The sequence below is a fragment of the Mobula hypostoma genome, chromosome 5 (genome assembly GCF_963921235.1).
Source record: "Mobula hypostoma chromosome 5, sMobHyp1.1, whole genome shotgun sequence".
NCBI classification, from domain to species: domain Eukaryota; kingdom Metazoa; phylum Chordata; class Chondrichthyes; order Myliobatiformes; family Myliobatidae; genus Mobula; species Mobula hypostoma.
The window spans coordinates 166,042,867-166,056,067 of NC_086101.1; the positions used below are offsets into that span (position 1 = coordinate 166,042,867).

Sequence of the window (13,201 nt, forward strand, 5' to 3'; positions counted from 1 at the left end):
GCAGGAATCCCAGTCTCTCCTGTATTCTATGCACTTACTCCAGGCAGGGACTATTACCCTGAATCACTGAATTTTTATCTGGTTACTAATAGATTTTATTCAATAGTAAAGGTAACCATGGAAACAGGAATTGAAAGGTTAGGCACTGTGATTTCTGTGTAGATGTGAGGCACAGTTTAATATAGACTGCTAGCAGGGAGCCGTGCACACATTTTGAGAAATTATTTTGTGTATGTGCATTGATTTTGTTATCATACCCTAATACATCTCTGTCCTATGGTGAAGATTAAATTAACAACCTAGGATTTTTTATTAATTCTAGAAGTACATGATGTAATGGTATTCAGGGTGAGAGCATGCTGATATCTGACAATGGCAATGCTTGAGATTTGATTATATGGCTTCTATTCTTATCAAGGACAAAGTATCTGGGTGCCAAATGCTGCAGAGCTGTGGTCTATGCTCCTGCTATTCCCGAGCAAATGTTTGACAGATCATCGCTCATTCTTTGAAACTCCAGTGAGTGCACATGCAAATTACTTGACCTTTCATCAGAAGGCAACCCTTCATCCCAGGAATCAACTGGTGAACTTCCTTGGCTTGTGCTCCACTAGAATACCTCCAGTAGGAACAATCCCACACAATGAGTGAGGACAAAGTAATGAGAGGCACGGCTTGGACTGGCTTCCTGCCATACCTTCCAACAACACTGGAGTGGAGAGGCTTCTACCAATGTGGAATTTCGTTCATGCAACGGGAAACAGTAGACCATCCTGACTCATGCACATGGTATTAATAGGGTCAAGAAACTTGATATGCCAAGGATAATGTGAACAGCTTATGGTTATACATTTACATAAGGAAATAAGAACTGAGGAAATAGCAACAGGAATACATCATACAGCTCCTCCAGGCTGCTCTGCTATTTGATAAGATCACAGTTGATCTAAGAGTTGGTCTAAGCTCCCCTTTTCTACCTGATCCCCATAACGCTTGACTCATCAGTCTCGGCCTTGAATATATTCAATGATTCAGCAACTGGTTGTGGTGAATTTTGTCACCAACATTTCTCTTCACCAACAAGTGGTTTCCACACAAGGAAAGTGGTCCATATTCCCAGAGACAGACACCAAAGTTGCTGGTGAACGCAGCAGGCCAGGTAGCATCTCTAGGAAGAGGTACAGTCGACGTTTTGGGCCGAGACCCTTCATCAGGACTCTTCCCAGAGACTCATTTTGGACCTATATTACTGGGGTGATGTTGTACAATAGGGCAGATTGGTAGAAGACCTTGGTTTTGAAGGTGTTGAATCTACAAGGGCCAATTTGTTGACCATGACTTGGAGCTTGGGTTCCAAGCATGAGCAAATGTAAATGTCACCTTTCTACTGTAGCCCACTGACCAGGTGAGCTTGGGCCATAGGTACTACAAGCTGAAAAGTTTCGGATTTGTCTTTTAGATTAGCTCTCTGCCCAGTGGGAAGCTTGCGGAAGATGAGGTGCAGCTAAAGGAAGTGCTACATGACACTATTTTACACCAAGATCTGGTCTGTTGTGAACCTGCTGAGTAAGATTATGGTGTGCATTCCATTGTATTCAGAAGTTCCCAACCGGTGCACTTGCTTAATGGTATTGGTCCATGGCATAAAAGCAGGTTGGGAACCCCTGGTGTAGGTGAAGTAGGATGGAGATGAATTTTTGCAGTCATTCATATTTCAGAAGGATACCAAGATTCCTCTTGGGCAATAGAGTCATAGAGTTGCAAACCAGACAAATGTTCAGCACATCCTTTGTACAAATTTATACTAAACTCATTTCTCTGCATTAGGTTTGTAGCCGCCTTGATAATTCAGGTGCTTTCCAAAATAGTCTTAAATGTTCTGAAAGTATCTGCCTCCACCACCTCCTCCTCAGGAAGTGGATTCCAGATTCCAATTACAAACAAGAAAAAAATCTGCAGAAGGTCCAACTGCCCTCAAATTTACCTGGTCCATTTCCAACACTTCCCCCTGCCACCCCCCCCCCCCCCACACTGACTCTCACAGCTACCTGGACTATACGTCTTCCCACCTTGTTACTTGCAAAAATGCCATCCCTTCTTCTCTCAATTCCTCCGTCTTCACCGCATCTGCTCTCAGGATGAGGCTTTTCATTCCAGAATGAAGAAGGTTCCTTCTTCTTCAAATTAAGGGGCTTTCCTTCCTCTATCATCAATGCAGCCCTCAACTGCATCTCTTCCATTCCATGTCTATTCTTACCCCGTCCTCCTGACACCCTACCAGGGATAGAGTTCTTCTTGTCCTCGCCTACCACCCCAGTAGTCTCCATGTTCAGCACATAATTCTCTGTAACTTCTCATCCTGCCCCACTCATCTCCCACCTGGCACTTATCCTTGCAAGGGGAACAAATGCTACACCTGCCCCTACACCTCCTCACTCACCTCCATTCAGTACCCCAAACAGTCCTTCCAGGTGAGGCAACACTTCACCTGTGAGTCTGTTGGGGTCATATAATGTGTCTGGTGCTCCCAGTGTGACCTTCTGTATATCAGTATGACCTGGCGTAGATTGGGAGACCGCTTTGCCAAGCACCTAGCACCAACTGCGAGAAAAAGAGGGACGTCCCAGTGCCCACCCATTTTAATTCTGTTTCCCATTCCGACAGGTCCATCAACAGCCTCCTCTACTGTCGCGGTGAGGCCACACTCAGGTTGGAGGAGCAACACCTTATATTCCATCTGGGTAGCCTCCAACCTGATTGTATGAACATCAATTTCTCAAACTTCTGGTAATGCTCCTCCCTTCTCTATTCCCCGTTCCCATTTCTCTCTCTCTCTCTCTCTCTCTCACCTTATCTCCTTGCCTACCCATCACCTCCCTCTAGTGCTCCTCCCCCGTCCCTTTTTCTTTCTTCCATGGCCTTCTGTCCTCTCCTATCAGATTCCCCCTTCTCCAGCCCTGTATCTCTTTCATCAATCAACTTCCCAGCTCTTTACTTCACCCCTCCCAGTTTCACCCATCACCTTGTGATTCTTCCTCCCCCCCCCCCCCAACCTTCTTACTCTGACTCCTCGTCTTTTTTCTCCAGTCCTGATGAAGGTTTTCGGCCTGAAATGTTGACTGTACTTTTTTCCATAGATGCTGCCTGGCCTGCTGAGTTCCTCCAGCATTTTGTGTGTGTTGTCCAGATTCTACCCACTCAAGATGTTTAAATACTCCTTGGGCAATGTTCACCCATGGCATAGGCTTGGGTTTCCTCAACCTGGTGGATGGTATTGGAAATGTTTCCACATCAGAGAAGGTCAGTGTGCTTGAATGAAAGCAATGAGACCTTTAGACATAGGAGCAGAACTAGGCCATCTGGCCCATCAAGTATGCTCCATCATAGCTTTCTCTTGCCTCCCCTCTCACCCGTAAACCTTTGACACCTTTACTAATCAAGAACCTATCAACCTCTACTTTAAATATACCCCCTGACTTGCCTCTGGCTAAAGAAATTCCTCCTCATCTCTGTCCTGAAGGTACTTCCCTCTATTTTGAGGCTGTGCCCTCTGGTCCTGAACTCCCCCACTATAGAAAAGATCCTCTCCACATCCACTCTATCAAGGCCTTTCAAAATTTGATAGGTTTCAATGAGATCCCCGCAGCCCCATTCTTCTAAACTCCAGCGAGTGCAGGCCCAGAGCCATCAAACACTCCTCGCACCGTTTCATTCTCATGAATGTCCTGTGGGACCTCTCCAATGCCAGATGAGAGGCTCAGAAGTGCTCACAATGCACCAAGTGCAGTCCGTCTTCTAAACCCACCACATTACATCCTTGCTTTTATATTCTAGTCCACTTAAAATGAATGGAAACATTGCCCTTGCCTACCTCAACATCGACTCAACCTGCAAGCTAATCTTTAGGGAATCCCACATGAGGACTCCCAAGTCCCTTTGCACCTCCAACACCTGAATTTTCTCCCCACTTAGAAAATAATCTTTGCCTTTACTTCTTCTTCCAAGAAGTGCATGATCATACACTTCTTGACACATCACTGTCAAGTGTTCCTGTAGAAATTTGAGTTTCTGTGCGGTAGTGACAGTAGCTGAGTCTCAGTTCCACTTCCCTATTGCTGTCTTGGATGGCTTGATGGTGCCTGCGTTTCTTTATTGTAGCAGCTTCCCTTTCTTCTACCCACAGGATTCATATTCTGTCAGACTCTTTTACCAGAGTTCTTTTGCTGATTGAGATGTCAGAGTATGACTTGCTGAATTCCCCACTCATTTTATACAGATTAGGCACTCATTTCCTGCTTGTTAAGATACGAGGCGGCTTACCATGGGTAGATTAAATTGCAGCAAGCAGTAAATTCAGCTGCTTTTCATTGAACACGATGGTTTTCCATGTGGGCAGTAATCATGAATAATTACCTTGAGAAACATGTCCATGGGGCCTTCTGGCCTGGAAGACAGAACCAGATTCCCAGCGTTGTTTCGTGTTTTTAATAGGTAATAAGTAATGATATGAGACATGAATGGTAATTTGTTGATTACTATTTCCAGATGGCAGATTTGGATCAGAAACGTGAAATGACAGTATAAAGGGTTACAAGGCTGAAAAACGTACAGGCTGCTCAGATGGATTAAACTATATTAGCAAAGTTCAAATGGTTCACTTACATCATTTAATACTTGACACCAAAACTAACCTTTATAAGAATACAGGCATAATTCAGCTCAAACAATGAACATGTACTGACTATGTGAGTTAGTTGCAACCATTGTTTTACACAGCCCGAAAACCATGCGGCACTTTAAATGATTTTTTTTTATAATGTGCATACTATGAATATTTAGAATGAAAATTGAAAAATCACAGACATTTGATTTTATTTAATAATTGGTATAATGAAATAAAGAAAATCTTTCATGTTTTGGAAACTTCCTCTAGCTGTGCGGCCACGAAGGCTATGTGCGTGGGAGCATTTCAGTGACTGTGCGGCCGCGCCCACACAGCTTACCTACTGCCCATTATGTCACTGGCATTCATCATGTCCATGGCTCGGTTTTCACTACTGTCAGTTGTACAAGTCCTGGGTGGAGACTCAGGAATACCGTCGCGCGCAAATGTAGAAAGGATTCTCCATTGCTGTTTCCATAACAGTTTGTTTTACCAGTCAGGGTTGTTGTCCCTGAGCTGAACACCTGAACCTGGAGAACCGGTGGACCTCTCTTAGTCTGGCCTCTACCCTTTGACCTGTTTGGCATGGGTGACCCTACCAAGATCCAAAGCATAAAGCCCTGACTCCAGCCAGCATAGCTCTCCGGGTCATTGAGGCACGAAAGTCTCCAAACCCTGCGACAAGATTGAGGTCCTTTTGGAGGATCCACACAACTTAGAGGGAATATACTCACTTCTGATTAAGAAAGTCCTTGGTTCAGGTTAACTCCTGAGACTTCAGCATAGACATCAATGCTGACATTCTAGTGCAGTAATGAAGAAGGGCAGCAATCGTGGGCCACACTCAGTCTGACCTGACATTAAGCCAAGCCCTATCTCAATAGATGTGAAAGAATGCATGACACTCCCTTGAGGGACAAGCAGGACAGCAGAAACCTGATTGGATGATGACTAACCAATCAGCAGGGATGGATGACGGTGGTATAAATACCACTGGACTAGACATGCCCAGGCATCATCCTTGATGAAGATGGCAGACTTTGTCATCAGAATGTTGGTCAAAATCGAAGCCTGTACCTTGCTAGAAGTCTAAGAAGAGTTTATTCGACAAGCTGACATGTTATTCCCAATGTTCCGGACAATATTTCTCCCTTAGTCAACAGTTAATCCCATTGTTACTGTATTACGGCTGCTGGAATCTACCTGTGAGGCAAGTGCTGTGATGGTTCATATTTTGCAAAGTTATGGCACAGTAGTGTAGCGATTAAACATAGAAAACCTACAGCACAATACAGTCCCTTCGGCCCACAAAGTTGTGCTGAACATGTCCCTACCTTAGAAATTACTAGGCTTACCCATAGCCCTCTATTTTTCTAAGCTCCATGTACCTATCCAAAAGTCTCTTAAAAGGCCCTATCATATCCACCTCCACCACCGTTGCCGGCAGCCCGTTCCACGCAGCACCACTCTCTGCATAAAAAAACTTACCCCTGACATCTCCTCTGTACCTACTCCCCAGCACCTTAAACCTGTGTCCTCTTGTGGCAACCATTTCAGCCCTGGGAAAAAGCCTCTGACTATCCACACGATCAATGCCTCTCATCATCTTATACACCTCTGCGTAACACTATCGTAGCACCAGTGTCTAGGGTTCAGTTCCTCCGCTGTCTGTAAGGAGTTTGCCTTTCTCCCTGTGACTGAGTGGGTTTCCTGCAGGTACTCCGTTTCCTCCTACACCCCAAAGATATATGGGTTAATAAGCTAATTGGACACATGGGTGTTTATAGGACAGCGCAGACTCGTTACCATGTTGAGTCTCTAAATTAAAAAACTAAAATAATTACCTTCAAAAGTACATCACTGGCAATTTAAGACATCTTGTGATTGTGAAAGGCAGTTTATAAATACATAAATGTGAGCCTTACAAATCTTTCTGTGTAATGTTTCTCCTAAAATGCGCAAAGTGCTTTTGAAGTACCCTGAAGGGAACATACAAGGTGCTATGTAAATACAGCAGCTTCTTTCCTTTGACAATGTCTATGCTGCTGAGTACTTCCAGTGGATTTTCAAATGGACTTCGTGTTGCTGGAGCATGGTAGGTAATTGTTTCAAGCCATTTAATATACTTTATTGAATTACAATTTTAGTAATAGGAAATAGCAGGATGGTGCTGTTGTGATAATGGCATAGGAAGTTCTGTTTTCCAGTATGCTGTGTGCTAAGAACCTGCTGCCTTCCCAGTAGTATGTTACTGGAGAGAAGAAGAAATACAGCATACAAACCAACCAACCATCTTTCAGTGGAATAGCAGCATTCACCAACGCGACTGGCAATCCAGTTGAGCAATACTGCAGAGGACGTTAACAAAATTCAATCCGTATATTCATTGGTGCGCACACCACAGCCATCATCCTTGGGATTATGGCCAGTGACATTTCCTGTGCTGGAGAGGGTGCATTTTAGATGTAGATAGGTTACTTGTCAACACTTGTTTTAACAATCATTTCAAAATCAATGTATTTGCAAATTAAATCATTGCTTTGAAACTGCATGACATCACAGCACGGCTGGCTTTGCTCAGCTGATGTGAAGTAATCTTGGCTGGCGCTCTCCTCAGTCTGCTTCATTTCCGCTCCCCATTCTCCTTCACTGCATGATTGAGAGTTGGTTAAAGCACCTGAAATCCTGACCAAAATGTTGGACCAGGAGGTTTGACTGGTGTCAACCGTTCACCAGTTTTTTATCATAGAATATAACTGCACAGAAGGAGACCACTTGCTCTATTGTGTCCCTGCTGGCCGTCCATCAGAGCAACTCTCTAGTTCCACCTACTGGTGACTTTTGCTATTGCCTTGCTCATTTTTCTCCACTGCATCATTTCCCTCATGAAGGCTACAATAGGAGCTGCTACCATCACATCTGAAGGCATCTAGAGACATCCTAATTTCAGTGAAACTGATGTCTTCAGATGCTCATCAGAATCCTGGCAATTATTTGTGACAGAATCTAGTGAGGTTCACTTTCTCTCCTAGAGTGTGTCTATTTCCTCCACACAAAGACAAAGATCAAGGCGATGCGGGTGAATAAGAATCAGTTTTAATATTATCTGTAGAAATTTACAAGAACCTTTGGTTATATACCAAATTTCCTCAAACTCCTGAAAAATTAGAGCCGCTGGCATGCCTTCATTGTGATGACATCAATGAGTTAATCCTTTATTCATTGTCTCTGGCAATACTCTCACAGGATTGATCTACACATCCAAATCATGCATTTCAGAGGAGCAAGACATCAGAATTCTTCTTTGGTAACGTTTTCAGGTCATCTTTAGCCAGAAGCAAAAAAGACTGCAGATACTGGAATTTGGATCACTAAACAATCTGCTGGAGGAACTCAGCAGGGTTTTGGAAGGGACTATTGACATTTCAGATTGAAGCACTGATCTGAGCTATTTGAATCGTGGCGATAAAATCCACAGACTTGCAGTTTTATTTGTTACCATCAGGGGGTGCCATTACTTAGCTTTTCTTCCTGTGGCACAGCTTCCGAGCAATGATGTTAACACACACTCAAACTGCCCACAGTTTAGCTCCTAGCTAAGGCAAAGACTGCAGTCATTTGGAAGAGAGCAACATTTTTTGGAATAATTAAATAACGAGAGCTATACAACTTATTTCCTTCTACTTTAGGCCACGAACTTATCAATCATCCCTGCTGTGGACCGCTTCTGCAAAGAAGGGATCCGTATGCTCCATGACTGCTGGACTAAGTGTGTACATGTAGGAGGGGACTATGTTGAAAAATAAATGTGCTAGGTTTTCTAAAATTGACGCCTTCTACCTTAGGTCATGAATTTATCAATCACCCCTCGAATGTCACTGCTAAAGAACAGGTTTGCCCATTTTGGTAGTGGGGTTGGTGGCAGTTATCTCTATCTTCCCCTATCACCATATTATACCTCTTGTTCTTGCTATATAACCTCCCCCTATCCTCCGTCCATGTCCACCTGCACATCAATGCTGATTTTAGCCTTCCAATACATTAAAGAAAATATAAGATATTTTTGTCTTTCTACTAATGGAGACTGCCGCAGAAATGCAGGTTATTCCTGCTATGATTAGTCTTGGGTTAATGAAGCTTTTCTAATCACATACTGTATAGATGGCCAGGCCAGTTAATTTACTTCATGGAATTATACAGGAAGGAGCCATTTGGCCCATCATGCCTGTGATACAGTCTTGGGCACATGTATATATCTAGGGTGCCTTAGTACGGTGGTAAATTGTACCGTACTGCTGCCGCAAAAAAAAAACAAAATTCATGATGTATTGAGTGATGATAAACCTCATTCTGATTTGGGTCTCTATTGTGAGCTGAGAGTGGGAAAGAGGCAGGGAGAGGGGAATCACGGTTGAGAAAAGGGGAAGGGAGAGGGGAGGGAGAGGGAAGCACCAGAGAGGCATTCTGTAATGATCAATAAAACAATTGACTGGAATCAAATGACCTTGCCTGTTGTCTCAGGGCTGGGTTTGTCTGCACCTGTGCCACCCCCTGCTCCTGTCACACCCCTCCTGTGGCGCTCAACCATTGGCATTTCCAACATCCTTTCCACCCACCAGATTTACAAACTTGCTCTCCGCTCCTTGTTGACAAATATACAGTACTGTGCCAAAGTCTTAGGCACCCTAGCTATATACATTTTTACTAAGACTTCGCAGAGTACTGTATATCTTTAAAATATTAAATTAATTCTATGGTCTCAGTAACATTTACATTTTCATTTGCAGATCCTCTCCAGGACATGATAGGATACTGATCCTGAAAAATGTTCGTAACCTGAACAGTTTGCAAATTTGAAATGCAGCTGCCTGCCAACATATTAAAATAAAAGCATAGTCTAATCAAAGGCAAGGTGTAGTTAACGCAGACCTTTTTCTCAATGGATGCAGTGATATTACCGCAGACTGAGTTCCCACACAGCAGATGCCTGCAGTCCTGCAAGTCTGCAAATCTATCCAACCCATTTCCCAAATACTCATTCCTGTCTACGAGCTATACACAATATATTCCCCTACAACTCTCAGTGTGAATAACTTGACTTCAATTCAACTTCACTCACCTCAGCACTGGGCATAAGAAATAGAAGCAGGAGTTGGCCATCTGGCCCGTCGAGCCTGCTCTACCATTCAATAAGATCATGGCTGATCTGGCCACAGACTCATCTCCACCTACCTGCCTTTTCACATAACCTTTAATTCCCTTGAACTGACTCCACCACGTATAGCCCCAATTTCAAGGACTCTACAACTTGTGTTCTCGCTATTAGAAACATAGAAAACCTACAGCACAATACAGGCCCTTCGGCCCACAAAGCTGTGCCCAACATGTCCTTACCTTAGAGATTACCTAGGATTACCCATAGCCCTCTATTTTTCTGAGCTCCATGTGCCTGTCCAGAAGTCTCTTAAAAGTTATTTATTTACTTTTTTAATTACTTGCACAATTTGTCTTCTTTTGCACATTGGTTATTCATCAGTGTTTGTGTATAGTTTTCCATAAATTCTATTGTATTTCTTTATTTTCCTGCAAATGCTTGCAAGAAAATGAACCTTGGGGTTGTACATGGTGACATATCTGTATTTTGATAATAAGTTTACTTTGACTTTGATTTAGTGGTCATGACACGTGGAGGGCCTGCATTTTAAATTCCGTTGGGTTGACCAGTTAACTGAGTAGAGGATGCAGCCACCATAAGTAAATGATAGAAGCCCAGGCTTTCTTTAATACAGGTATGTTTTTCTCTGCTCTTCTGCAGGATTCTGTAGAAGATGTGAAGTTCGTCCTGGGAGGGTCGATCGATAAAGTGGCAGCACTCCAGGACTGCATGTTACAGCAAAGCGATTCTGCCGGGATTGCAGGTAAGCTTGCTTTGGACAAGCAGTGGGGAGAATAGGGGAGGGCCTGCGCCCAACCATTTCTCCTTTAACCCCCTGCTTTTTTTTAATCACAGGCAATGGTATGAATGTCTATAAAATGCTTGGCGTATCCTTGAGAGCATTTTCCTTCTCTGTCTGTCGTTCCTCTGGTGCTGGTGCACCTCAGGATTTCCTTGCCACTGGAGAGCTTCTTTCGTAAGCTGAGGAGCGTTGGGTCAGTAGGAAAATATGTGACCATTACTGTATGAAGACATCGATCTTGCTCCACTTCAAGAATGTTGGGAAAACCTAAAGTGCCACAAAAAAAAATTTACAGGTCAGGGAGTATCTGAGGCGAGGGGAACAGAGTTAAACTTCAGGTCGATAGTCTTTCTTTAGAATCTTCATGAAGAGTACTTATTTTGATTTAAAGTTACAGCGTAATAACGGGCCTTCCAAACCAATAAGCCTGTGCCACCTAATTACACTCATGTGCCTAATTAACTTAGTAATCCGTAGGTCTTTGGAATGTGGGAGGAAACCAGAGCACCCAGAGGAAATCTACACAGTAACAGGAGGAATGTACAAGTTCCTACAGAAAGCAGCGCAATTGAACCCAGCTCACTGGCATTGTTATCGCATTACGCTAAAAGCTACGTCAACCGTTCTGATGAAGAGTGGTCGACTTGAAATGCTGATGCTCTCTCTCTCTGTTTCTTCTGATCTGTCATGAAACACTGAGTGTTTCTGGCATTTTCTGTTTTTGTTTCAGGTTTGTATCATCTGCATTTTTTTTTCACGTATTGTAAAATCTAACTTGTTCCCTAATGTCCTTCAGAGGAGAGAATCAGCCTTCCTTCCCCAACTCTCCAGGACTATCTTCATCCTGGGAATGATCAATCAATGCAAAGTTTGCTGGAACCTTTGATGCCAAAGTAGTGGAGGAGCAGGAAGGCTAGGTGTGGAGTTGACGGCTCTCTGGCTGCAATGTGAAGAACCAGGAGTAACAAATGGGGATCTAGCTCTTCAGGACAGAGGTGAAACGTCTTCACGCAGTGTGTAGTTAATTTCTGGAATGCTCTGTGCAAGAGGCTGTGGAGATTCAGTTACTTAGTATATTCAAAAGAAAGAGAGATAGATTTTTATAAATTATGGGAACTGGAGAACAGCGGGTTATACTTTATACTTTAAACTTTATTGTCGCCAAACAGTTGATACTAGAATGTACAAATGCTTAGTGCATGGACATGGCACTGAGCTAAAAGGTCAACCAGGATCTTATTGATTTTCAGGGCAGGCAGGAAGGCTGAATGGCCTGATTCTATTTCAAACCTATTTCATTGATCTACTTAATTAGTAAACAACAATTAGTAAGAACAGTCAGATAGTGACTGGAAAAAGAAGCAGAGTTAATATTCCAGGTTGATGGTAGGTCACTTTCAACCTGATACGTTAACTCTGTTTTGTTTTTCCAAAGACGCTGCCTGGCTTGCTGAGTGTTTCTAGTATCTCCAGTTTTATTTCAGATTTCCAGTGCCTGCAGGTCTACAATCTTCATAGATTCAGGAGAACGATGATTAATTACCCTATTAAGGTTCCCAACACTCTCTAGGCAATGCACTGAAGTAAAGGTCGAGTTTACATGTTCATGCACTGAATACAATCTTTGTGCCAAACTCTGATCTAAACACAAGAGTGTTACTGAAGGAGTGAAACTATCTGGGGCAGCACAGTGGTGTAATTGTACTGCCCTCACTGAGGTGTCATAACATCAACTAGACAGACCACCAAACTCCATTCAAAAATGGCATGAGAGTCAGGAAAGTGGCCTCCCATCTTGGTTTTATTGCAGACTCAATGGCATGATATTGTGAATAAGGAGCGAAAAAGCAATGCTTCCGCTAGAGAAACAACAGGAAGGCTATAGATAGAAACTTCTTTAACTCCTGACATAAACCTCTTGCCTTCAGCCAGCCAATGTGCTTTCCTACTTACTTTTTCCTGACCGCACAGGAAGTTCAAAGGTTCATTTTGATATCAGACTATGTATGCAGAATACAACTCTGAGATTTGTCTTCTCCAGACAACCATAAAATACAGAAAAAACATAGTAGTTGAAAGAAAAGACATCGATCCCTCCCCCACACGAAAAGAAAAATAAGAAACAAAAACTTGCAAACCCCAAACCCCCCAGCCTCTGCCTAGCACAAAAATTAACAGACCACCCACACACAACAAGAACATCAAACTCCAAACCCCTAGCCTGCCAATTGGCAACAAGAAAAACATAGAACTGGAAGAGGCCAATATGAAATACAGTTAGTGACCGTGTGCAGATCTGAAACTGCTCATTTCAAAATAAAAGCTGAATGTGTTTAATCACACAGTAAAAAGAAACATAAATCAATTGCCCGAAGGACAAAACACTCACCGCCTGACTTACTAAATACTTTGCTATGATGTTTAACATCTGTCTTCTTTGGGAGATGGAAAGCAGTGAGGTTCAGCACAAAAATTGGTAAGGTGACCGAGTTGCTAAGAGAGAAAGATGATACAGTCACAGGTTAGTGGCCTTCAGTGAAAGCAAACAAGGCCGCCCTGGCATGAAATATAACATAGCTCA

General features: G+C 43.1%; 1 protein-coding gene across 1 annotated transcript in view; it reads left to right on the plus strand.

The window, feature by feature from the left end:
* thbs4a (thrombospondin 4a) overlaps nucleotides 1–13,201 on the plus strand; it is a 146,975-nt gene that overhangs the window by 36,957 nt on the left and 96,817 nt on the right. Inside the window, exon 4 of the mRNA XM_063049334.1 lies at nucleotides 10,479–10,581. Within this exon, the coding sequence (XP_062905404.1) occupies nucleotides 10,479–10,581 (103 nt within the window). The remainder of the gene's footprint in view (nucleotides 1–10,478; nucleotides 10,582–13,201) is intronic.